The sequence below is a fragment of the Tachysurus vachellii genome, chromosome 12 (assembly GCF_030014155.1).
Source record: "Tachysurus vachellii isolate PV-2020 chromosome 12, HZAU_Pvac_v1, whole genome shotgun sequence".
Taxonomy (NCBI): Eukaryota; Metazoa; Chordata; class Actinopteri; order Siluriformes; family Bagridae; genus Tachysurus; species Tachysurus vachellii.
Genome location: NC_083471.1, coordinates 22,473,999 through 22,498,809, shown reverse-complemented (window position 1 = coordinate 22,498,809; position 24,811 = coordinate 22,473,999). Strand labels below are relative to the sequence as shown.

At 38.8% G+C, this 24,811-nt stretch overlaps 1 protein-coding gene across 1 annotated transcript in view; it reads left to right on the top strand.

Annotated features, from left to right (window-relative positions):
* si:dkey-61l1.4 (collagen alpha-1(I) chain) overlaps positions 1-24,811 on the top strand; it is a 64,755-nt gene that overhangs the window by 16,513 nt on the left and 23,431 nt on the right. Inside the window, exons 2-27 of the mRNA XM_060882610.1 lie at positions 2,638-2,818; positions 3,365-3,523; positions 3,953-4,145; positions 4,718-4,846; positions 4,953-5,075; positions 13,834-14,367; positions 15,490-15,534; positions 16,402-16,521; positions 18,796-18,834; positions 18,925-18,978; positions 19,349-19,402; positions 19,973-20,080; positions 20,255-20,308; positions 20,397-20,450; positions 20,984-21,028; positions 21,835-21,888; positions 21,981-22,025; positions 22,186-22,239; positions 22,347-22,391; positions 22,475-22,528; positions 23,746-23,790; positions 23,919-23,972; positions 24,186-24,230; positions 24,317-24,370; positions 24,481-24,588; positions 24,735-24,788. Of these exons, the coding sequence (XP_060738593.1) occupies positions 2,638-2,818; positions 3,365-3,523; positions 3,953-4,145; positions 4,718-4,846; positions 4,953-5,075; positions 13,834-14,367; positions 15,490-15,534; positions 16,402-16,521; positions 18,796-18,834; positions 18,925-18,978; positions 19,349-19,402; positions 19,973-20,080; positions 20,255-20,308; positions 20,397-20,450; positions 20,984-21,028; positions 21,835-21,888; positions 21,981-22,025; positions 22,186-22,239; positions 22,347-22,391; positions 22,475-22,528; positions 23,746-23,790; positions 23,919-23,972; positions 24,186-24,230; positions 24,317-24,370; positions 24,481-24,588; positions 24,735-24,788 (2,504 nt within the window). The remainder of the gene's footprint in view (positions 1-2,637; positions 2,819-3,364; positions 3,524-3,952; positions 4,146-4,717; positions 4,847-4,952; positions 5,076-13,833; positions 14,368-15,489; positions 15,535-16,401; positions 16,522-18,795; positions 18,835-18,924; positions 18,979-19,348; positions 19,403-19,972; positions 20,081-20,254; positions 20,309-20,396; positions 20,451-20,983; positions 21,029-21,834; positions 21,889-21,980; positions 22,026-22,185; positions 22,240-22,346; positions 22,392-22,474; positions 22,529-23,745; positions 23,791-23,918; positions 23,973-24,185; positions 24,231-24,316; positions 24,371-24,480; positions 24,589-24,734; positions 24,789-24,811) is intronic.

Here is a 24,811-nt window from a genome sequence, read left to right as displayed (position 1 = left end):
GTGTTAAAGTGAGAAACAAAATAATATCAGTCCTAAAGGCTGCAACTTTCTGAATGTACTGAGACTACTCCAAAGTTGTTGTATTTTTTTCTTTAGCAGCACACCCTGAAGTGTTTTATTTTTTATACCACAACAGATTTAATTTATTTATTAAACAGCATATCAGACTTTTTAATCAGTTTACAGTTGCATTTATTGTTGTGAAACGCCCACAATACAGTAGTTTTCGTTATCGGCTAAATTACAAGAGCCCGAAATTCATTCTCTCTCCAACATCTCTATTTTTTTCACTCTCTCTCTTTTGAATTTATTCAGACAGAAAAATGTAAATTGTTACACAGAATCTGTAAAACACAACATTCTCAATCCTGAAGACTTTCCAGTAGGGCTGTAAGACTCACATGTCTGGTCTTGGACACAGATGAGAATGCAGATGTTTTCTGTTTTGACTTGGACTTGTCTCAGACTAATTGCCATTTATACTTGGACTCGTCCTTGTTTTGAACATCGGTCTGTTTAAAAATGGCCATGGCCTCGACTGAGAGTTTATAAAAAGAATGTTCTTACATAAAATTTAACATGAGGTCATTTCTTCTAGAGAATATCCTAATTTTTGGCTCAATGCACAAACTGGTTGAATTAAAAGCTTGGCCTCAAAAGAGATTTGATTTCAGCAGTGGTGGGCTTGGCTACAGTCCAACTCTTTGGTGGAAAACGTCAAGTTGCTTTAAATTAGACTGATACAAAGCACTGAGACTGGGGACACCTTCGAAAAATGATAACTAAATGTCTTCTTACAGAAAACTTCACCTTATCAGTGATCATTATAACTGCTAGTTATTAGTCATTGATTCTGTAGACTCTTTATTATACAGTACACCTCTGTAAATTCACATTTTACTATAAAAACTTTAATATAGTGCAACAATTGCATTAATATAAACCTGCGATCTTACGTTGTACTTGAACATCTCTTTATTTATACATTAAATGGTAAATACGACACATTTTCTCCGTAAGAAGGTTAAAATGTAAGTTCACCTGCTGCCTTGAAGGTAACTTAAAGGTAACCTTTATTTTACCTCACAAGTAGTCAAAACTATGGATGACTTGAAGTACATTTTTATAAACACTTAAACCTGAGTTTAGTTTTCTTAAAATTGTCATGACAATGAAAGTTAAAGAAAAGAAATACAGTGTTTTACAGTGTAGGTACACATCTCTCTTTTACTTGTATGCATCCTATTGAGAGCATCGAGTGTATCCCTTATGGTGTATTAAAGAATTCAGAGAAGTGTTTTGTGTTTTCATGACTCACATACTGTATGAAGATCTGCATTTCTTTGTGCGATAAATCATAGAAGACATGCTTTTCAACCTGCAGCTTTTTATCAGACTTCTCAAAGTAAGAATGTTGATGAAGGATCAGGGTTTGCCTTTCATCTTTAAAAAGACTATTACATGTGCGCTGGGATCCGATCCCACATAAGCACTGGCCTTGTGTTGCTTATGAACCCACACGTGCCCCACTGTTCCCTGCAGTTCTTGCTGTCATGTTTGGTGTGATTAATAACTCATATGAATGGTCTGAGGTGTTACTGTATTCACTGGGTTGTAGTACATACATTATCACGTTCATGTTGTAGTTGACCTCTTTGTTAAAACATAGATTTTTGGGGTTTGACGCAGTAGGCTCTTGTTTAAATATCAGTAGGATCATTACAAATGCCAAATTATTAGTCTTTGCTAAGCTAATGATGATAGCAAAACCAGATAGTGTTTACTGGTAAGGTGAAACTGAAGGTCCTGAGGTAAAGATTGTCATTGAATTGTTTGCCCTGTCCAATTCTTTCCCTTTCCTCTTTTTCTTCTGCATTTTCAATATTTTCCCATGCATTCCGGCATGCTGCTGAGCTGTTAGAAAGGTTTAACATCAAATAAAGCAAAACAATGTAATTGGACTAAATATTAGCAACACCTCATTGAGCTTCAATTACATTCCTATTGGATATCATGCAAGTTTTCCACAAAACTAATATGAAATAATATCGTATGTCATCTGAAGTAATTGAATGTTAAGTTAGAGGTAAAGTTGTAATGCATTAGGTGACAATCATTTAAAAATAATATCAGCTGGTTTTTATTGTATACTTCTAAAATGCGTATTGATCAAGTAAACTAGGTTAAACTGATTAATTTTCCTGTAGGACAATACCGTAATCAACGCTTCCCGCCTATCAGAGTAAACACACAGTGCCACACAGTGGTGTTAGCTCACTGTTCACATTAACGATCCAGCTGATTCATGCTAGTTCAGCCTCAGTGTCAGTGCTCTCTCAGATACTGTAATAAATCTTTTACAGTCTTAATTATTCAATTATTTTCTATGCAATAAATGAGATTTAGCTCAAACACTCCCCCCAGTGGACAAAAATATGCCTTTGATAATGTTGACTATTGAAGTTGAATCCTAAAGGCTTCTTCAGGTTGTCTCTCTGGAAAATCTACTCTCTATAGAACCCTTTATTATCAAGCAGAGCTTCTTTCGGGATCTAAGAGCAATTAACTGTCTAAAGTGACAAACCTTAAAGTTGCATATTTTTTCTGATTAGTGGCTTTTGGTTGTGTTTTTCACAGAGGAAGTGGAACAGCGTTTAAATCCTTTTACCCGAAAGGTGGACTTGCTGAAGCTCTTGTCCAGTCTCGTGCCACAGAGTAACAACGTGTCTTTGTTCGAGGATAATGAGGGATGCTCAGTGCTGAGCGTCGGACTCTACTCGACCCTGACTCTACCGACGAGGCAAGCTTTTGGCCCGAGGTCTGTCCCTAAATCCTGAACACTGCTGATTTTTAACTGATTAATATGTTGATAACCAGTTCTACCAGAAAAGAGCATTTTTTTTTGTTACACATATACGTGGCACGATGAAATTCTTTTTTTTTTTTTTTTTTTGTATAAAAAATCCTAGCTTTTTAGGTAGCAGAGGGTCATCCATGATACAGCACCCCTGAAGCAGCGAAAGTTTAAGGGCCTTACTCAAGGGCCCAACAGTGGCAGCTTGGCAGTGCTAGGGCTTGAACAGAGCATTAACCCAGAGCCTTAACTGTTGAGTCTCCACTGACTATGATATTAGTGAGCTTACTGTAGTTTATCTTAGATCTTAGATTTCCTCTTTTGTATTTTTCTATGAACTACATATGAATAGCATCCAGTGAAATTATTAGTATCCTAATGAAGACGGAGCAGGTAGCACGAACTCTATACTGAATAGAATAAACATGTGTAACATTTAACCCATCATTTAACTGCTCTGATGTTTCATTGTGTGTGTGTGTGTCTGTGTGCGTGTGTGTGTGTGCAAAGCTTTGTAGATGAATTCAGTGTACTCCTTCAGTTGCGTAGCTCTCAGCATGTGGACCGCAGTGTCCTGACCATCCTGGACTTCTACAACGAGGTAACACTTCAGATTCGCCTCCGTCCCTCAGGTTTGACCTTCATCACTGCCCATCAGCGCGACTACGAGTGAGTCTAACGCTTCGTTTGCGCTCTGTGTTTATTTAAGTATAATTTATTGATACTCAAGTGGCATCGTTTGTGTAAAATGTGTAAAAATGTGTAACTTCATACAATATGACCTGCAAAATACACACAAGGTGAATTACTAATGATTATTATTCATTATTGCTGTTGATGTAAATAAATTAGCCCCAATCCACATTATATCTAAAGGGCTTTTCACTCTGTGTAAAGTGATATGTGAATTTATAGACTGGGCTGAAAAAAAATCAGCCCCAGACTTTACCTTACACCATTCTGTGTATTTCTACTTATGACCTTTGGCAATAAATCAACAACAACCATCAATAGCAACCATTTCTTTTCATTTTTACCTAAAACTGGGGTATGTCTTATTGCTACTTGTTTGTCTAGTGTGTATTTTTGTATCTGCAGGTATTTAGTGCCAGGCCTGTCTGATTCACAATGGCACTGGGTCTCAGTGGGAGCCTCATTGGAATATCTAACTGTCTATGTGAACTGTGTGCTAGTGGAGAAAGTCAGATGGACCTTCCCATACTTGGGTATCCCTACAGACGGTCTACTGATGGTTGGGGGCATCCTGCGGGGCTTTGAGACGCCTTTCGAGGTAGATTCATTTTGTTTCTTTCTTCAAACACTGACATTTCTGTGAGCATATAATGTTTATGTGATATATTGACATACAGCAAGAGGTAAAACTGTCCCAACACATGAAAATCTTCAGGATGCTGTTTCTCATTAACATGACCAAGCTGCTCCTTTGTCTTATTACAGAGAGACTGGTAACGGAATGAGCATTCATAGTATAAGAGTAGAACTTGTTAAAATAGAATAATAGTGATTTAAAGCAAATTAAGACATGAAGATTAAAATGAAAGCAAAAATCGTTTCCTGCTTTGTGTTAAATTCAGCAGCAGATCATCTGGACTTGAGCTCTGAGATGCTGCACTTTAAGAAATGCATTAACAGTGATGGGTTCTGCGTACATTCCAGCTAAGTTCAAGGCTGTTCCTCATGCTATAACATGACATTGCATGACATTGAGATACAGAGTTCAACCAGATACAGTACAGAGACAGATTATCAGATGAGGGCTGTGGCTGTTGTTTCTGCTTGTTTTTAGAGATGGATGGTCTCAAAAGTAAAGATTTTTTTATTGCTGATGTTTTATGTTCCTAGGGGGAAATCAGGCAGATGACGTTTGTCATGGGTGATGGCAGAGCTGCTAAAAATCATTGCAGACTCCATCAGCCGGTGTGTGGCGCCTCAGTGGACTCGTGGAGCTCCAAAACGTCTCGTAACACACAGGTACAAAAGAATAGAGCTACATGAGGCTCATATTAGATGTTTCAGACAGGTTTACCAGGTTTATTTCACTAGGACTAAAAACATCTTTTTTCTAATACATCTCCAGTCTCCATCGCTGTCTTCAACCAGCTTGATAGAAGACCCGGAGTCCTTCAGTGGCAGAACAGATCCCTTTATTATGACCACCATTCAGAATCCCAGGCCTCAAACGGAGGAAGCAGACGTGCTGGTAAGTCAGTTTCTGAATTACAGCACATCCAGATACCTTAACATGCTTGCTCGAGCATTTCATAGGCATACAGTAGGCCTTAACACGCACAAACAGACATGGCCCTTATGCAATATGTGTGATTGAGCTTCAGGGAGGACGATTTTCGAGGTCTGAGAACATTACAGATGGAGATCAAGCGATTACCCTGACTTCTAATTTGTCCCCATTAAACTGTAACTGTGCTCTGTTGGTGAAATGGTCTGTGATTTATGACAATCATGAGAACGCTCGAGTGCTAAATGCTCCATCTGGGAGGACAAGAGGGCGTTCGCTTACAGTAGATCTGCTGTGCAGGAAATACTCCTGAGTTAATAAATGACCAGGAGAATCATTACGGTTTCTCTGGCTTTTTGTAGTTTGAGCCAAATAAATGCAATTTTAAACAAAATGTTTGTATTAATTAAATGGGAACAATGACAAACACTCTTGTTAACCAAAATCAATGTGCTAATAGACATTTCTATGCCTATTTATTTATATTGTACATTTTCATCCTTGTACATTCCCCCAGTCCAAAGACATGCATGGTAGGTTGATTGGCATCTCTGGAAAATTGTCCCTAGTGTGTGATTGCGTGAGTGAATGAGAGTGTGTGTGTTCCCTGCGATGGGTTGGCACTCCGTCCAGGGTGTATCCTGCCTTGATGCCCGATGACGCCCGAGATAGGCACAGGCTCCCCGTGACCCGAGGTAGTTCGGATAAGCGGTAGAAGATGAATGAATGAATGAATGAATTTTCATCCTTTATACTACATTCATTCATTCATTCATCTTCTACCGCTTATCCGAACTTCCTCGGGTCACGGGGAGCCTGTGCCTATCTCAGGCGTCATCGGGCATCAAGGCAGGATACACCCTGGACGGAGTGCCAACCCATCGCAGGGCCCTTTATACTACAGTGCAATAGAATTCTCAATTCTGGTTGGTCAGAAGGCACTGATTTGTTTTAACACTACTATATCAGCAACTCCTTCAGTAAAGAGAACGTTGTACTTTCCTGGTTCTCAGTAACATACTGTAAGCTGCATTTTTTTCAATTAAGGAAACAGCTATTTTAATGCTTCACATCCGACCACATTATACCACCCTATTGTTGACTATTTTCATTTAACCGCACATCCTGGCATGTTTTATTCCTAAATTTCTAAGCACATATGTACAACAGTAAATGTAAGTTAATTAGATAACTATGTAAACCTGATTCAACAAGCTAATCGATGCTTCACATTACTGCTAACCTACTGCAATATGATTTAGGTTAGCTTCTGATTAACTCCTGAGTAATCAACAATAACAATTAATAATAATTATTTTAAGATGGTTGCATTGATATCTTTTACGTATTATAATTTTAAATGTATGCATCAATAGAAATCATCCGATCATTAATCCCCTGTACATTTTAGCATTAGTTTTACTGTTGTTTCTAAATAATTCATAGTAGTTTCAGTTTAATATGATATAAAATTAAATATCTGTATAATCATCCAGTGTTTAAGGGGTTAACCAACCTGCAATGAGAGGTACCAAAGACTCTCTAAATTAAAAGGTCTGGCTTGAAAATAGATAGATAGACAGACAGATAGACAGACAGACAGACAGACAGACAGACAGACAGACAGACAGACAGACAGAGAGACAGACAGACAGACAGACAGAGAGACAGACAGATGAAACACCTACCAGCACTACAGTGTCATTTGAAGAGAAATGGATGGAAAATGACACAAGAGAGTTTGAGTTTATTAAGAGTCTATGCTTGATAAGGAAGATCAATAGCAACACGTGATGTTTGTGTACGCAGCTGCATACAGCAAGTGATATAAACTTAATGATATGATATTAATTCATATTCCTTCTTATAAAGCGTGTTTGATTAAGTTTAGGTCTTTGTGTTAATTAACACACGACACGGCGGTCGTTATTCACTCATAGATCTAAAAGAATCACATCGTAGTTGAGGTTGACGATTTATTAGTTCATGATTAGTTAAGCCTTAATTTTTCTACAGGTATTAATTCAGGTATTACGGCCTGGTTATTTATGCAGTGTTATTGTAAAGTGTTACCAGTTTCCATATTTAACGCATTGAATGTTACTTAAAGCTGAAAAAAGTTTGCGTTGAGTCGACAGTCACGTTATAAGAGTCGTTGTGTGTACTGTTTGCTGTCATCTGTGTGTAAGTGAAAGCTGTGTGTATGTGTGTGTGTGTGTGTGTGGTTGTGGTTGATCTCTGGGGTGAAGGCCTGTGAAGTTTTACAGTTATTACTGTGTAGTTTTCCAAAAAACGAGGGAGTGGAGTTATAAATGTTTGCTTTTCTAACCTCTTTATTGTCCACATAAGTGTTTAGTGTAAGTGTTGTAGTAAGTGGAGCAAGTTTACTTCAGCTTCAATAGAATTATAGGCTCATGGACTAGTCATAAAGTTGTTGTTTTTTCCCAGACTGTTATACAGCTGTTCCCAGTTTAAACAGCATCAGATTGGAAACAGTCTCTCTGAACATTTGGGAATTCCAGACTAATTTCATACAGCATTGTTGACATCATGACAAAAATGTCTAAACAGTTATATGTTCATTACAGTCAGGTGTTTGAAACCAGTCCAAATCTGCAAGTAATGGTTATACACCAGAAGGGGTAAATTACAGTATATTGTGCCAACATTCAAACACTTTCTAATAAAATAAGGTAAATTCCACTTAATAGGTCACATACAGCTGTGATTTAGCATATTGTTGAACCAGGGATCATTAAAACCGTGATGTACATTGTGAATGTAATGATTTTAAAAATGTAAATGTATAAGAAGATTTTCCTGTTCATTTCTAGTATCATAAATCCCAGTTTAATTGATATCTTAATCGTACAAACCTTGTATTAATACCACAAATTCCGCTGGTGAATTTCTTGAAAATAAAAAATGCAGTGGGACGATGATATAATGAGCAGTTCAATGACCGGCCATTAGTCATTTTTCATTCATCTCCAGTAAGTGGTTTATTCTGATCAGGGTGATGGGTGCGATGTGAGAATATACTCTGGATTGTATGCTAGTCCATTACAGAGCTCCATACACACACACAGTCAAACACTCATTCAAATTTAGGGGCAATTCATTGTCTCTCTGGTTTTTGCCTACCAGCGTGTTTTGGGGAAGAATGTAGAGGAAAACCACACAGACAAAGGAAAGAAGTGGTAGCCAAGTGGTTGAAATTGATTGGAATTTTGTGAGATTATATCCCAGGGCAACAAGCTACCACTGCTGCTGGGCCCTTGAGCAAGGCCCTTAACCTTCAACTGCTCAGTTAAGCAAATATTCATTCATTCATTCATTCATTCATTTTCTACCGCTTATCCAAACTACCTCGGGTCACGGGGAGCCTGTGCCTATCTCAGGCGTCATCGGGCATCAAAGCAGGATACACTCTGGACGGACACACACACACTCTCATTCACTCACGCAATCACACACTACGGGCAATTTTCCAGAGATGCCAATCAACCTACCATGCATGTCTTTGGACCGGGGGAGGAAACCGGAGTACCCGGAGGAAACCCCCGAGGCACGGGGAGAACATGCAAACTCTACACACACAAGGCGGGGGCGGGAATCGAACCCCCAACCCTGGAGGTGTGAGTTAAGCAAATACGATAAATGTAATTCGATTTGGATAAATGCGTCTGCCAAATGCCGTAAATGTAAACATGCACAACTCCACAGTAACTCGAGATCAGGATTGAACCAGGGACCCTAGAGATATGATGCTGGTAATCATATACATTTAAAAAAAATCCTTTTATAGTAAAGTCCTCTGGTTCAAGAAGAGCAGGTCCAAATTTGGGCTTCATGTTATATATATCATCATGGAAATGAATGTAAGCCTAACAATGCTGTAAGTCCAGATCTTTCTTACTCTCACTGATTTCTTTGGCATTTCCACCTTAAACAAGATGAAGTGTGGCTCATAGTTTTCTCATGCAGTGTAAGTATAGCAAAGGAAAGGGAACTTTACCCTGCTCCAGTTTCATATCAGACTATTCCAAGTCAGTGTGCCTTGGCAGTGCTTGTCTATCATCAGTGTATTCTTCTTTAACATACAGAAGTCCTGTAATTATGATCTCTCAGCTGTAATTTAATGCTCGAAAATAAACCAGATATCATAAATGTGTAATCAAAAGAAGAAAAAGTGTCAGGTATTCTTTTTAATAGAAAAACCAGTCTTTTCCCACAATTCGACCAATACACACATGTACACAGGCACTCTTATGTTCTCAGCCACTGGTTCCAAAAGCAGCTTTGAAGCATTGTGGCTTCCTATTTAAGAGAAGAGTGTGTGGAAAGTGGAGCTCTTAATAAAGTTGGAAGTGTTTCTTTCTTTTTTTTTTGCCTTTCCTGCCCACCAAGGAGAGCTGTGAAATCTCAGAGACAGAGCTCCACAGAGCTTTCAGGCAACAAAACCTTCCTCTGTAATGCATCTCCCTGAGTTGGCTCTGTTACTGGAGCAGCCCTTATTGCTAATCGTTCCTGTTTGAACAACCTCGTGGTCTTGATGCATCACAGATATTCGTTTCTCAGCTCACTTGGATGAAACCAATGATTTGTGGAATACTCCTGTGATGATTTCTTATGTGCTAACCTTTTTCTGCGTTCCATTGCCAGTCGGTCTTCATAACTTCATAAATTTTCCCAGTAATTTCTTCTCAGTTTGGGAAGAATGCTCCATCTAGGTATGCTGAATCACACATTTGGGCAGCCTACCGCATTTGGAGGCAAGAGCTATGTACCCTATTCTGCATCCCTGAGCTCACGGATGCTTGTGATTTGTTATTTGTGATTGACAGGTAGAAGTATGCATTCCCACGCAAAGAGCACGGACAATTCTTCTTCCCTTTGTTTCAAACCTGTCAGGATTCAAACTCATTACAACGATACAGCGAACTCTTTTTCTTTTGCACCTCTTTGGACAATCCTGGACAAAATTGGAATCATTTTTCCCATTTCTACTGGGTACAATCTAAGCTCAGGGACACCGAGGTACAGGAGCAGAAACGGAATGATCTACTTTTATACAATTATTATTTTGTATGTTCGTTGTAGTGAATATTGTAAAGGTATTTCATTTCTTACTTCACTCATAAACTGATCTGCTAATAAGACTAAAGTTCAGCTTTTACCAACTGATACTGACCCAGTACTGTATGTCCCTCCCTGGACCTTACTGATATTTCCTTCATGGCTAGTCTCCTAGCAGAATGTGACCTACCTTTATGGAGGTGCTGTGGGTTAAGCCTTGATTTCCTGAAGTCTGCATGTCTGGGTATGTTGGGTTTGGGCCGAGTCCTGGTGTGGGTGTATATGGGAGGTTCCAGCCCTGTCAGAGAGTATGAGAGCAAGAAAGAGTGCAGCACTCCTTTATGAACTGATGTAGCGTGTCCACTGCCACCATGTGTTTCCATGTTTGGGTTGGATTCTGCCTTATTCTGGGAGTATTTCAAAAGGGACCACATGTGAATGGACAATGGAAAGCTGCGGTAGGCCTTTTAAAAATGGTCAATTATTTCGAAGCTGTACGCATGTGTGATTGGTGGATTTGGTGGATACTTTATTATTGGTCTTCTGAATCTGTATACATTCTGTATGATTTACCTGTTCTGAGTTCATCCTTTTGAGAAGATTGTTGTTTTTGATATCAGTCCAGGAGTTCTAGCTCTTGAAACCACAAGTTCATGTTTGTGTACCTTACAACTTAATGTATATTAAATGGCTTCACAAATATACTCCAGGCCCCTGGAACATGCTGACAGTATCCTACAGGGCTCTTCTTTATGCCATTAATTAATGCATTTTTCCAAACAGAATGGCAGGATGAATCTTATCTTATAGAGTTATTTTTGGTGTGAAAAGAAATAGTATATTTATGCATCAATGAGAATGCTATGAAGCTACAGAAATTTGATTTAGATGCAGGAATCTTTTGTCCATTAGCTTCAACAGTGAATTACAATGTCCCTATATCAAATAGTGCCAGTGTTCCATTTTACCTGTTAATGATTGACAAAACATACAGTATGATTGGACTTGGGTCTGAAAAACATGTGATTGGTTAAAGTCAAGTTTGACAGCTTTAGGCTTGTTGTTTATTTTAAGTAAATTCTGCCTTTAAAACAGAACCATACTGTACATAAAAAATGCAAAAGCATTGAATGCTCCAAATAAAATGATTACAAAAAAAAAAACCCAGACATTTTTACAGATGAACTGTGAAGCTGCAAGTGGACGTCTGTGATTATTTCCGTGTTAAACTATAGATTTTTGCAACAGGATGCAATTAAAAGTAATTCACTGAATGCTAAATTACAATACAATGTAAGACATGATCTGTTCATTTATTTAATAAGCCTGCAACTTGGGTTGTAACCTAAGCACAAGGTTATAATCCAGCTACAAACCACAATGTGGTTAACATAATTTTTATTTTTTTTTTTACAGATTTGTCACTCTTTCTTATGATATTCAGGGTCTGAACCTATCAGAATGGAAATATTTTTGTCCAGCTGCCTTCTTAAAGAGACGACTATTTAAGAACTACATACCTGTGTCTTGTTGTGAATTAATCAAGTTGGTCCGTCCTTCGTGTCAGATCATCCATACAGAATGCAAATAATATCCGTCACTGGGATTTGAGCCCTGGGCTCTTCGTGTGGTCATCTATCATTGGTCAGTTCCGTTACAGCATGGCTGGGATGTACTAATGTTGTTGAGTATGGGATGACCACGTGATCTGGTCCTTCATGTGACCTTCAGCTAGAACAGTGTATTTCCTTTGTATCAGTGTTTTCCTCTTACAATACCTCTTTTAATCCAGATCAAATCAGACACCTGAGAATCCTGACCCTGTCGTCCGATGCCAGTCTATTGTGTGCTCAAGAAAATACGATTATTGTTTAATCCTCAAAGGCATCTCCTTCTTTCAAAATTCTGGTTGGCATCCAAATGTCTAACTCAGATCTGATCAGTTGTTTTTATTAAAAAGTGTTAGTCGCGCTTTACTTCTGCATGAGCCAAGTACATTTCCAACTTTCTTGCATCAGCAGCCAAAAATCTGACTCATAGCTCAAAGGAGGTGAGGCAGTAAATTGAACTAACCATGTCACCTCTGAGAAGAGTGTTACATCTAAGCTGCCACTTTGTAGAGTGATGTGCTTGATTGCTTTTAATCTATGGCATGTTGTTTAATGGAGGGGGGAGACACGTGTTAATGGAGCCGATACACATCACCTTTCGGAGTGTAGGAGATCATTCTTGCTGCAGAATTTAACTAAATTTCTACAAACCTAACTCTAAACCTAACCCCTAATCACTGAGATCAGCATGCAACGATGTAACATGCATCAACACACTTATCATAAAACACAGTTGTCTCCAATTCCTAAACTTTTGGTTCTGCAGCAAATAGTTTGATGATTGTAGACGTATTTATTTTATTAAATTACATGTATGGGGGGCACGGTGGCTTAGTGGTTAGCACGTTCGCCTCACACCTCCAGGGTTGGGGGTTCGATTCCCGACTCCGCCTTGTGTGTGTGGAGTTTGCCCGTCCCCGTGCCTCGGGGGTTTCCTCCGGGTACTCCGGTTTCCTCCCCCGGTCCAAAGACATGCATGGTAGGTTAATTGGCATCTTTGGAAAATTGTCCGTAGTGTGTGAGTGCGTGAGTGAATGAGTGTGTGTGTGCCCTGTGATGGGTTGGCACTTCGTCCAGGGTGTATCCTGCCTTGATGCCCGATGACGCCTGAGATAGGCACAGGTTCCCCGTGACCCGAGGTAGTTCGGATAAGTGGTAGAAAATGAATGAATGAATTAATTAATTATATGCATTGAATTTTAATATATCAATATATTTTTGTTTATGTACACTAAAGAACTGAGTCTTGCCCTGTTTTGGTAATTAATACATAAAAATGCGCACAGTCAAATGCTTAAATAACCTCTACTAACATTTTTAAATGAAACACAAAAAATCTAATTCAGTTTCAATACTCTAGAATTTAAAAATTCAGTTAGAACTAGGTACTGTATGTTCCTGTGAGAACATTACAATATAATTTAATACTTTTTATAGATTTTAGACCAATAAAATGGTCACAGGTTTAGGTTTGTACATTTTCCTGCATTATATAACATTTCTAAAACACTGTAGGTTTCTATTTACATATACAATTACAATATTTTCTAGATAAGCTTAAACAGAAGGGCTTACCAAAGTGCTTTGAGTCTCCATGAAAATATCCTCATTTTAGGACAAATATGGCAATATCTAAGATTAATATGAAGCTAATAATTATTGGAGAGTATTCATTGACTCAACTTCCCCTTCAGTCTCACAATAAAAGGTTCCAGACTATACTTTTTCTTGTTGCTGTGGTAGTACCATCAAGGGCACACCTTTAATGAACACCGATGTAACTTCAGTTCTAAAGTTCTAAACTCTAAAGTAGTTAAATGTACATAACGTACATGCTCATGATACAATGGATTTACCAAACCTTGAAGCTATCAACCCAGTGACAGTTTGGTATGTTTATTTCTGAGGGTGATTTTTACTTTACCACCTGGGTACCAGTACAGAGAAGGTACAATCTGTGCCAGAAACTTAAAGAGAATGTAGTAAAAGTGAGATTTGATAACCTTTTGTGTTTATTTAACTTTCGTGTTTAGAGTGGCGATTTCAAGCCGACTGATGGTTTCCGAGTGCTGGAAGAATCCAAGAGGCACAAATCCCCTCAAATCACATCTTACACCAGGATAAAGAGCAACACTAAGAACCAAGCCCAGTCCACCACTGCTAAATCCTCAGCGGAAGATCTGCTCTCACAAAAACGAACAGATCTGGGGAATGTAGATCCTTCAAAACCCTCAGAAGACATTATCGACCTGGATTCCTCAACCGATACCAGGCGCGTAAATCTGAACCATGTGCATCCACAGTTCCATGACCTAACCCTGACAGAAGAAGACCTGTTACCTTCAGGGACATACATCTCTTCTGAATCTGTCACTCGGGGACAAGGCTTAAGGGAATTCCTCAGTCAGAAAGGCCAGGGAGAACCTGAAACCCATCATGATAGATCAACACACCAAAACATGACAAGAAACCCACCTAAACATGGAGATCTGATCACAGGATCTGATGGAAAGAAGTATCGAATGTTAAGAGGACCTCCGGGACCTGCTGGTCGTCTGGGGAAAAGAGTGAGTCATACAATTGCATCAAAATAGCACAGATTTGATGAGAAATGACAAGAACCATCTTGAGGTTGACTCAAGGGGGGCTCCTCTGCTAGATTGAGTGAATAGTAGCATTACTGCATAGTACAGCAGGGTTAAAACAAGCAGCCATTCTGATTCTCCAGTGGGTGATTCATGTGGTATGTGAAGTCATTATTATCTCCCTGGGGAAGTAGTATATTAGCTGTAATTTGCCTGTCTGTCTGTAAACCAGATCAGGATGAAATTGAAATGAGTAGAATGTCCTTCATCTATCATCATGTTTCATGCAGAAGGTAATTATAACCATGTTTAATTAATCTCTACTCTCTTAGGGATTCTTCAAGACTTTGTTGACTAGCTTTAGGTTTCTAGCTTAGTAAGGAAGTTCTTCTTGTCACGCTCTCTGACAAGAAAACTTTGTTTATGGGTTTACAAACAAGACACAGTATGGAATGACATTATTTTTAGCACGTTTTGACTCGTTTAAATGTTTTGACTAGTTCAAGCCTTTTGTTTGATTCTGCAATTTGTCCTTTTGACTCCAGTGTTTTTTCTTTTTTTGACCCAAGGTTTTTTTTTTATATTTTAAATTAAGGAAGACCTTTAGTGCCGATGGCTGGGGCACCATCCAGAAAAACAGCCACAGATGATTATATCTGTTGATTTAGCAAATTATATATACCTTAGAATATTTCTCAAAGACGTGACTCATCTTATCTTGCCTCTAGTCCAAAAAAGAGAGTTTTTTTTAGGTTTTTAGGTCTGAAAATATTACTACAGCTCATTTATTAGATTGTTTAATAAGACGCTAGTGATTTTCTTGTCTTTAATATTTGACAAATGCATCCTATAAATGGTGCATGGTATTCATTTGAGTTCATGCACATTTTAGAAGAAAATAGTTCAAGCATGCAACTATAATGTTGTTTTTTTTGTTTGTTTGTTTGTCTTTTTGGACATTTTCTGAGTAGAATATTATAATAGCTCAGATTTACATTTCATATTTTCATACCTTTTGAGAAAGCTAGAATTTTTAGCCATCAGGAAAAAAATGACTTAAAGTGCATTGCTGGTGAACGGCCATCGTTTATGTCTTTGTTTTAGGGTTGTGCCGGGCCCAGAGGATACGTTGGATTTAAGGGAGACAAGGTGAGAAGGAATGTGTATGACGTGAAATCATACACATCAGAACCTAAATCTAAAATCTAGATGCATACTTCTGTGACTGACATTTTATCATGAATCTGAGGTTGTTGTACTGTATTTACACCACAGTGGTGTTGAGTTCTCAGTCTGATCAATCAAAATGTGTTGATTGATTCTTTCTAACAGCAGTTCTGCAACAATGCAGCTTCTAATCACGTGATTATGCTGTACTAAAGCATTTGTTTGAATGCTGCATTGTTAAGTTTAAACTTCTTAACTAATGTTTAGGATGTTAATGTCAGTACCTTTTCAGACATTTCGCTCAGAGTTCTGAGGGATTTCTGTATTCAGAGAAAAAAAACAAAAACGTCAGTGAGGGAAAGATTATAGCTGCTATAATGTAAGTGATAATAGGAGCTAAAAACTTTAAACTTTAACTGGCAATATCTTCAATAATAAATGTATCTATAAATGAATAAAAAGTGTGATTTTAATTAATAATACAGTGATCAGTTGTACTTTGCTTGTGTTGGGTCTAAATTTTCCTCTTTATTTTCAAAAATTATTTATTTATTAAAAATAAGCAGCAAAAAATTATATAGTAGAAAACATGGTTATGGAAATTCAGCACTGAACTCTCGACCTCAGAAATTGAGTTCAATAACAGTTGAGTCTTGTTTCCAAAATGTTTGTCTTGGATTTCTGCACCCTGAATGTCTACAGCATGAATATCTAAGTTCTTAATCATCTATGGCATGAATTTATAAAGATTTTTAAAAAAATGTTTATTTGAACCACCAGGTTGTATGTGGTTGCAATGTTAATGCTGAATGTATATAATTTATGGGTTGCCACTGTTACTTTCCTAAGGGATCCCAAGGAGAAAGAGGGCGAGATGGTCCAGAGGGTAGCCCAGGTCCTCTAGGACCGGCAGGATTACCCTCGCTCTACCTATGGCGCAACACTCAGGAGGAATGGGCTGCATTCATGGTACGGCTCCATTCTTTCATTCCCTCATTGTCACTGTGTAACTTGTGAAATTTGATAGTGTTGGAGAGTGATGGATGCAAGCCAGATCCAGTGTTAGAAAGTGACACCAACTGCAAGTTTCCCAGTCCCACTTTAGCCCTAAAGGATCCGCCCTGTGTGCACTACAACAGAGTGACCGAGTCATGGCTGCGTCCCTGCTGGACTCTATTTCTGACTGTAAAATCGAACTTTTGCCCAAGACCACAAGTCTGACTTCAAGTTGGTTGCCTGTAATTGGAAACAGTTGTGCAATTTTGGGGCTATGTTCCTCTTGTGTGCATGTGTCAGGGCTTGTTGGTTTTTGGTGTATCAGGAGCCAGGTGGGTAAAGACCAAGACAAGAATCAAATCAACAAGAGTCATCTATCAGTCAACCTATGATGGTGGTTGATTCATTAACGTGGTGCCTTTTAACCATTAAAACTATTTTCAGTGAATTTAAGAAACCACGGCTTATTTCCAGAGAATGTCTCAATTTTGTTCTTCAATAAATAAGTAAATGATTGACTTAATGATGACTTTTGTTATCAGCTGATTGATTCACATAAATCTAATCATTTCACTTTTAAAGTGGTCTTGTCTGTCAGTCTAACATCAATAAAAAAAATAATGCAAAATAACTTGCTTTTCTACGTCCTGTTAAACATGTGACAGTATCTCAGAGGAGTGAATGTGTTCAGGTGTGACATAGACGAGTGACATAGGAATGAACCTTTTATGGACGACTTAATTAAAAGGCACAATTTATTCATGAGATTATAAATGGATTTACACATTCATGCAAACAAATCTAAATTTTTAAATACACTATATGGCTAAAACTTTGCGAACACCTGACCACAGAACAGTCCATTCCAAAATCACAGGCATTAATATCCTGTTACAATAAACTCCACTCTTCTGGGAAGGCTTTCCAATAATGTTTGGAGCGTGGCTTTGGGATTTATGATCATTGAGCTTCAAGCATTAAAGCATTAGAGCATTAAACCTTTGTCCTTGTAGTATATTTTAAATATTACATTTCAAAATAAAGTTTATATAGTTCTGTGAAAGTTTTAAGTTATTTATCTGAAACATGCACAAACATTAGTTTGTAAAAAAAAAAAATTCATCTGTTTTTAAAAATGTCTTTTAAAATTATACAAAGTTGTAAATGTTATAGAAAGAAACAGATGATCATGGACTCAGCCCTGGTATTTATTAAGCAGGATTTGTGCTTACATGAATCACCTGTGATGTTTTTGCTATTCAGTACGCTCATGTTGTATCTTTCTTTTCTCTGTGGTCATGTTTGATTTGATTATTTATGTGAAGAGTTGATTGCTGAAGAATTTTAAAGGCTTCAATATGCAGCACAGGGTCAAATGTGAAGTACTGTATATTCAGGCATTTATATAGAAAATAACAAAAAGTCAGGATGGTTATGGTAATGATATGCTTTTGGCAAAGATGATGTGTGTAATTGCCTGTGTAAGAGGCAATATTGTTCTTGCATGAGTCATCGTTGTAATTTAGTATCATGTAGGCTTTTGCCTTGGGTCAGACGTCATATTGTGAAGTATTATAAATATCTTCTGTGGTTCAAATTTAGATTTGTAAATAATAAAATAACAGCCACGCTTGTTTTATACTTTTATTTCGGATCTATTTTTTGCATCCTGTTTGTTTTTTGTGCGTGGGTGTACATTATGTGTATGCGTGTAGCCTTGACAAGGCTAAGGTTCACCGGGATTGCGGCAGATCTCTGTACTGAATTCTCGGCTATTAGCGTTTAAGGCTGATTTGTCAATGGAGCGTGGTCCACCCACAAGTCTGGAGTCTAGAGTGTGGAGTTTACCCAGAGATTTCTTTCTGAAAGGCCACAGTGTTGCAACCCAGTAAGATTTTGACAGACATGTAGATCATCTCTCAGCCCCTCTGGGCGAGCTAAAGCCAGGGTCCAGCTCTCCTGGAAGGTCTGAAGCTCACCTTCTCCAGGTCGAGCTGAACCCGAGCCAAGACAAACGATGTAGAGAGCGGAGGCAGTCTGGGTGGTTTAAAGAGTTTAATGTGTCTCTGTGTGTCTTACTGGATGTGCCTCCACTGTCCTCTGCCTGATATTTAATCTGGCATGGAGACCTTGTACACTTGAGATTCAATCACAGATGGTGGTACAGTTGAGTTACCTTAGTGTGACTAGACTGGATGCAGCTTTACTACAAAACACTTCCTTACATCATTTCTGTCTGTTTTGCAGAGAACTTCATATTACCATGTGTTAATGGCAGGATGGCCTGTAAGTAACCATAAGCATCAAATCTACTGTATAATTTATGCTTCTTTTGGTCATTCTATCATTGTGAATTTAAATAATCATCCCCTACAGAGAGAGACTGGGCCTCCTGGAGCAATGGGGCAAATGGGAAGTCCTGGACCACCTGTGAGTGCACAGACACACACCATCAAATACACCATCAGTAGAGTAAAAAGTGTTGATTTTAGAAATAACCTGCACTGAGATGACTCAATGCATTCAATACTGTTTTAAACACAGCCTGATGTACTTAATGCATGATGTATTACCTCACACTAGTGTTCACACTAATCCCAATATAAAGCGTAATCTGAAACAGAAGAAGACGAGTTTCCTTTGAGTCGAGATTCCTTCTCATGCCGCATCACTACTGGCTTATTCCACAAGGACCTAAAGATACATCCAGATTTCTGTAAAGCTGCTCTGTGATAATGTCTATTATTAAAAAAATAAAATTGAATTGAGAGCTACTTGTTCTGCCTCTATATCATTATAGGGGATGCCAGGAGAGCCAGGAGAGAGGGGACCTCCAGGTCAACAAGGTGACATGGTAACCAATCACATTCTCCACTTCATCAATCTCTATGTTAAAATTATTATCAAGTTGTATTTTAAAAATGTATTATTTATGGCTTCTTTATCTTGCTTTGTTTACTACCATTATAGTCATTAATCACTTAGAACTGCTGATATGGGGTGATAGGATTAGCTGCTGGAAGATGATATCATTGAGAAAATGATTGTGAGTTTTCCGGCTTACAGAGCATTACATAGATAAAAAAGAAATGAGCTATGCCCTAATGTGTGGTCAAATAAATTAATTAATAATAATTAAATAAAAAGAGTGATGTGTTCTATGGGAATGAAACATCCTTATTATTATTATTATTATTATTATTATTATTATTATTATTGTTATTATTATTAGTGTATCATGTCAGTAGTGTCTAATGACTGCTATTACTTTTGATTGAGGTATAAATCTGGGTATAAAGTAACCAATCAGCTGGTTTTTATGGATCAGAAATTATTTTAAGTGCTTAATCTGGTCCTTAGTCATGAATAATAATGCTGATATTCTATTCTCATGTCATTTTTTTGCCCCGCACCTTTCTGACAGGGTGATGTGGGTCCAAAGGGTGTGCGTGGCCGGGCAGGGACCACAGGAAGAGACGGAGAGAACGGGCTGGATGGAGAACCAGGTCCTCCAGGAACACCTGGTCTGCAGGTAAGGGGAACCAAACTCACACTAGAAAAAAAGCATAAAAGCATCCAGAGCAGAAAATAGTCATGTGTAAATTAGTTTTGTGTTAAACTGCTAAACCCAGTGCTTATATGTTAAATCACTATCAATGCATAAGTGAATCAATCATACATGTCTCCTGTCCTATTGTCGTATAAGGGGCTTCGGGGGTATAAAGGAGAATCAGCGCCCCCTGGAGACAATGGAGAACCGGTACACAATGAGACACTTTATATTACATGTTGTGGTCTATTGCCAAATTTCTCATTATGTGACATGTCTTCTGCTCTGTGAACTTTAGGGTTTTCCAGGTGCTCCAGGGCCCAGAGGGGACAGAGGAGAGACTGGATTAAAGGTAATATTATGCCTTTGTTAAACAACAGTAAGCAAGTCGCAAAAGGTAAAGAAGTTTTGAAACAAATGCCAATCATAGAGGATCTGAGATATCTGAGGTATTTTACTAGATAATTAAGAGATTATTGATTATTTGCACTTTGTACATAACATCAGTTAATTACCTAATTGTGTCTGCTGTTCTGTTTGTTAGTTTTATAGCATTGTAGATGAAAACTAATAATAGTGTGCTTTACATACTGTAGCAAGCACCAGAAATAATAAACAATGTTGGAACAGCAGTGATCAATCAAACAATTAATACATTTATTCTAGGCAAATATTAGGAGTTACTGCCACCTAGTGGCCTGGAAAAATTCCAGCACTTCCTATTCTCTAAGGATATAGATTACGGATCATTACAGACTTTACGGATATACATTTTTTTTAGGAAGAGGTCACTAAGACTTATATTAAATATACAACTACATAAATGTATATTGTAATTATATGACATCACATGGCTTTGTGTTTGTGACTCATGGTCTATCTTAGGGTTCAAAGGGTGAAGTTGGGTCAACAGGCTCTGTTGGTCCTCCAGTAAGTAATTGTTTTATTTCAGCTAATATAGAATTTTATGAATGGAGTATGTTACTTCTGAATTTAAATACTTGTCTCAGAGGAACCTCAGGCAGATGGTTTTTGATTCTCCTTATGAGTTTAATCACTTCCTCCTTAGATCCATCCATACATACAACTGTTCATCCATGTATCTGTCCATCTATCTATTTAACCATTCATCTATCTATTTCTGCATGTCGGCATCCATTCATCTTTTCTTTCAGCTAGCCGTTTGTTTTCATATTTGTGCATCCATTCAACCAATTCACCCATTTATATATTTTTATTTATATTGCGATTCCGTACTAAATCTATTAATTCAGACCTCCGTCTAATATCCATCCATCCATCTATCTAGCTATCCTTCCAAGCTTCCAGCTATATAGCTATCCGATTACCAGACGTGCAACCATTAAGTCATCTATTATCAGTTCATCCATCAGTCCTGTGCTCTATCCCTCCGTCCTTCCATTTATTCATCCATCCATCCATCCATCCATCCATCCATCCATCAATCTATTCAGGCAAAAATCCATACATCCATTATTCATATGAAATATACAGTATTTGTCCAAATACATACAGTATAGACACCTGAACCATCACACCCATACTTTCTTATTAAACTTTCAGTTTCAGATTTAGTCCACCTTTGCTCTTATAATAAGCTCCATCCTTCTGTAAGGGCGGAGCATTTTGGAGCATGGCTGTGTGGATTTATGTTCATTCAGCCACAAGAGCATTAGTGAGATCAGCGTTTGTCTGTCTCTGCTTTCTCTCATTAGGGCCCAGTGGGTATCAGAGGAGTTGAAGGGCATCCTGGAACACCTGGGCCAGAGGTGTGTTATACGCTACATTAATATGATTTAGGAAGAATATTATCGCTTACTTAACGTTATTTTGCTGAGTAAGAATTTTTTTTCTTTCATAGGGGGATCCTGGGCATGATGGGAAACATGGTCCTCCTGGAGCAATTGTGAGTTAAGTTATATGTTATAAAAAAGTTACATGAATCACGTATGTCAATCTGCTTCATAAGATACACATTAAAGATTTTTGTTTAAAGATGAAATTTTGTTCTTGCTTGTGTGTGTGTGTGTGTGTGTGTGTGTGTGTGTGTGTGTGTTTGTTCGCAGGGAGCTCAAGGGGCTACAGGGATGGTTGGGGCACAAGGAGTTAATGGCTCTGAAGTGAGTATTAAAAGAGACTTGAGTTAAAATAAAAGTTTTATTTATATGTTTTCATTGAGTGTACAAATAGTCTGTAGACCTGAATTTATTGATGTTGGTTCTTATAGGGAGATTTTGGACCTACAGGCCCAGTGGGACGAAAAGGCCCTCAGGTGTGTACTGTTTCACATCCACTGATTGAATTTCAAGAGAAAATAATGCTTCATATGTCCATTTGTCTGTCTGTTTCCTTAAGGGTCCTGCCGGTATACAAGGAATCAGAGGCCTCCCTGGTCTGCCAGGACCACAGGTAAACAGAAGTAAAGAAGGTGTGGCCTCTGTACCTGTCAGTCTCATTAGAGGAGGTGTGGCCTCTGTACCTGTCAGTCTCATTAGAGGAGGTGTGGCCTCTGTACCTGTCAGTCTCATTAGAGGAGGTGTGGCCTCTGTACCTGTCAGTCTCATTAGAGGAGGTGTGGCCTCTGTACCTGTCAGTCTCATCATAGGAGGTGTGGCCTCTGTACCTGTCAGTCTCATCATAGGAGGTGTGACCTCTGTAGCTGTCAGTCTCATTAGAGGAGGTGTGGCCTCTGTACCTGTCAGTCTCATCATAGGAGGTGTGGCCTCTGTACCTGTCAGTCTCATCATAGGAGGTGTGACCTCTGTAGCTGTCAGTCTCATTAGAGGATGTGTGGCCTATGTACCTGTCAGTCTCATTAGAAGAGGTGTGGCCTATGTATCTGTCAGTCTCATCATAGGAGATGTGACCTCTGTACCTGTCAGTCTCATTAGAGGAGGTGTGGCCTCTGTACCTGTCAGTCTCATTAGAGGAGGTGTGGCCTCTGTACCTGTCAGTCTCATTAGAGGAGGTGTGGCCTCTGTACCTGTCAGTCTCATTATAGGAGATGTGACCTCTGTTCCTATCAGTCTCATTAGAGGAGGTGTGGCCTCTGTACCTGTCAGTCTCATTAGAGGAGGTGTGGCCTCTGTACCTGTCAGTCTCATTATAGGAGGTGTGGCCTCTGTACCTGTCAGTCTCATTGGAGGAGGTGTGGCCTCTGTACCTGTCAGTCTCATTAGAGGAGGTGTGGCCTCTGTACCTGTCAGTCTCATTATAGGAGGTGTGGCCTCTGTACCTGTCAGTCTCATTGGAGGAGGTGTGGCCTCTGTACCTGTCAGTCTCATTATAGGAGGTGTGGCCTCTGTACCTGTCAGTCTCATTGGAGGAGGTGTGGCCTCTGTACCTGTCAGTCTCATTATAGGAGGTGTGGCCTCTGTACCTGTCAGTCTCATTATAAGAGATGTGACCTCTGTATCTGTCAGTCTCATTATAGGAGATCATCTCCTATAGGAGGCTTGGCCTTTGTGCATTAAGCAAAGTTATGATGCAGCCTTCTTGCATGTTACTCTCCTTTAGATGTTAGTATTGCATGTATAATCCCACCCCTTATATTTGAATAGTAAAACACAATGCACCTTAAACATGATATATCTGTATCATTTTTTCTCACCTATATTTTCTGCCAGGGACCACCAGGAAATGATGGACCTCGTGGACTTAAAGGTCCCATTGTAAGTTTCCAGACTGAAGTTCCTGATCTGAACTATCTAATCGGAAATATAATATCTAAAAATCGGAAATATCCTAATCTAAAAATACAGTACATGTGCAGTGTTGCGTCTGTGGTTTGTCTGTGTAGGGAAATGACGGTCCAGTGGGAAACAGAGGACTACATGGAATGGAAGGGCCAATGGTAAGATGCTGTTGTTTTGTTTTCTCTAACAAGTACAAAAGTCATTTGTGAGTGAAGCTTTGACATTATTGTTGTTTTTGTCACAAAATAATAAATGAATAAATGGCTACCATGCTGCACTGACCAACGACCAGCCACAAAGCTCACTGCTTCACACTGTATCATTCTGTGGCCCAGTGAATAAATTTACTACTGAGTTTTCTTCTTCATTAGGGCACAATTGGAGATCCAGGTCCAAAAGGCTTTCTAGGCAACACAGTAAGACATCTATAACTGAACCGTATAATAGGATTATTCTATTTAGTTGTTTTGCTGTCTTTTTTTAATCAGTGTGAATTATCTAGGGCAGCAGAGGTCCGGATGGAGAGAGAGGTGCTCCTGGACCGAAAGGAGAAAGAGTAACAGTCCACTAACCAATAGTTTGAGATAATAATAACATAATAATAACCAATGTGCTAGAGTTTGAATCACTGTATTTGGTGTCATCTTTCTGCTCTGATGCATTCAGGGTGCACCTGGAGCACCAGGAATTATGGGTCCTCAGGGGGAGAGAGGTCAGTCTGGATTTCTTGGATTATCTGGGGACAAAGGTCAGCCAGGGTCTCCAGGTATACAGGTACGGTTATAGTGAACTTAACCTGTTGCTGGATTATTCTGCCACTTGTTTGAGATGCAGACCAGCCAGTTCATGAACTTTATTATTGGCCAAATGTCTTTCTCATTCACTCCCCTTGTCATTGCCTGCTGTGTTTTCTTTCCTAGGGTGAAGATGGTGAAGTGGGTCCCCAGGGAATGATTGGAAAAGAGGGCCCAAAGGTCAGAGCGGTTTAATGCAGTTT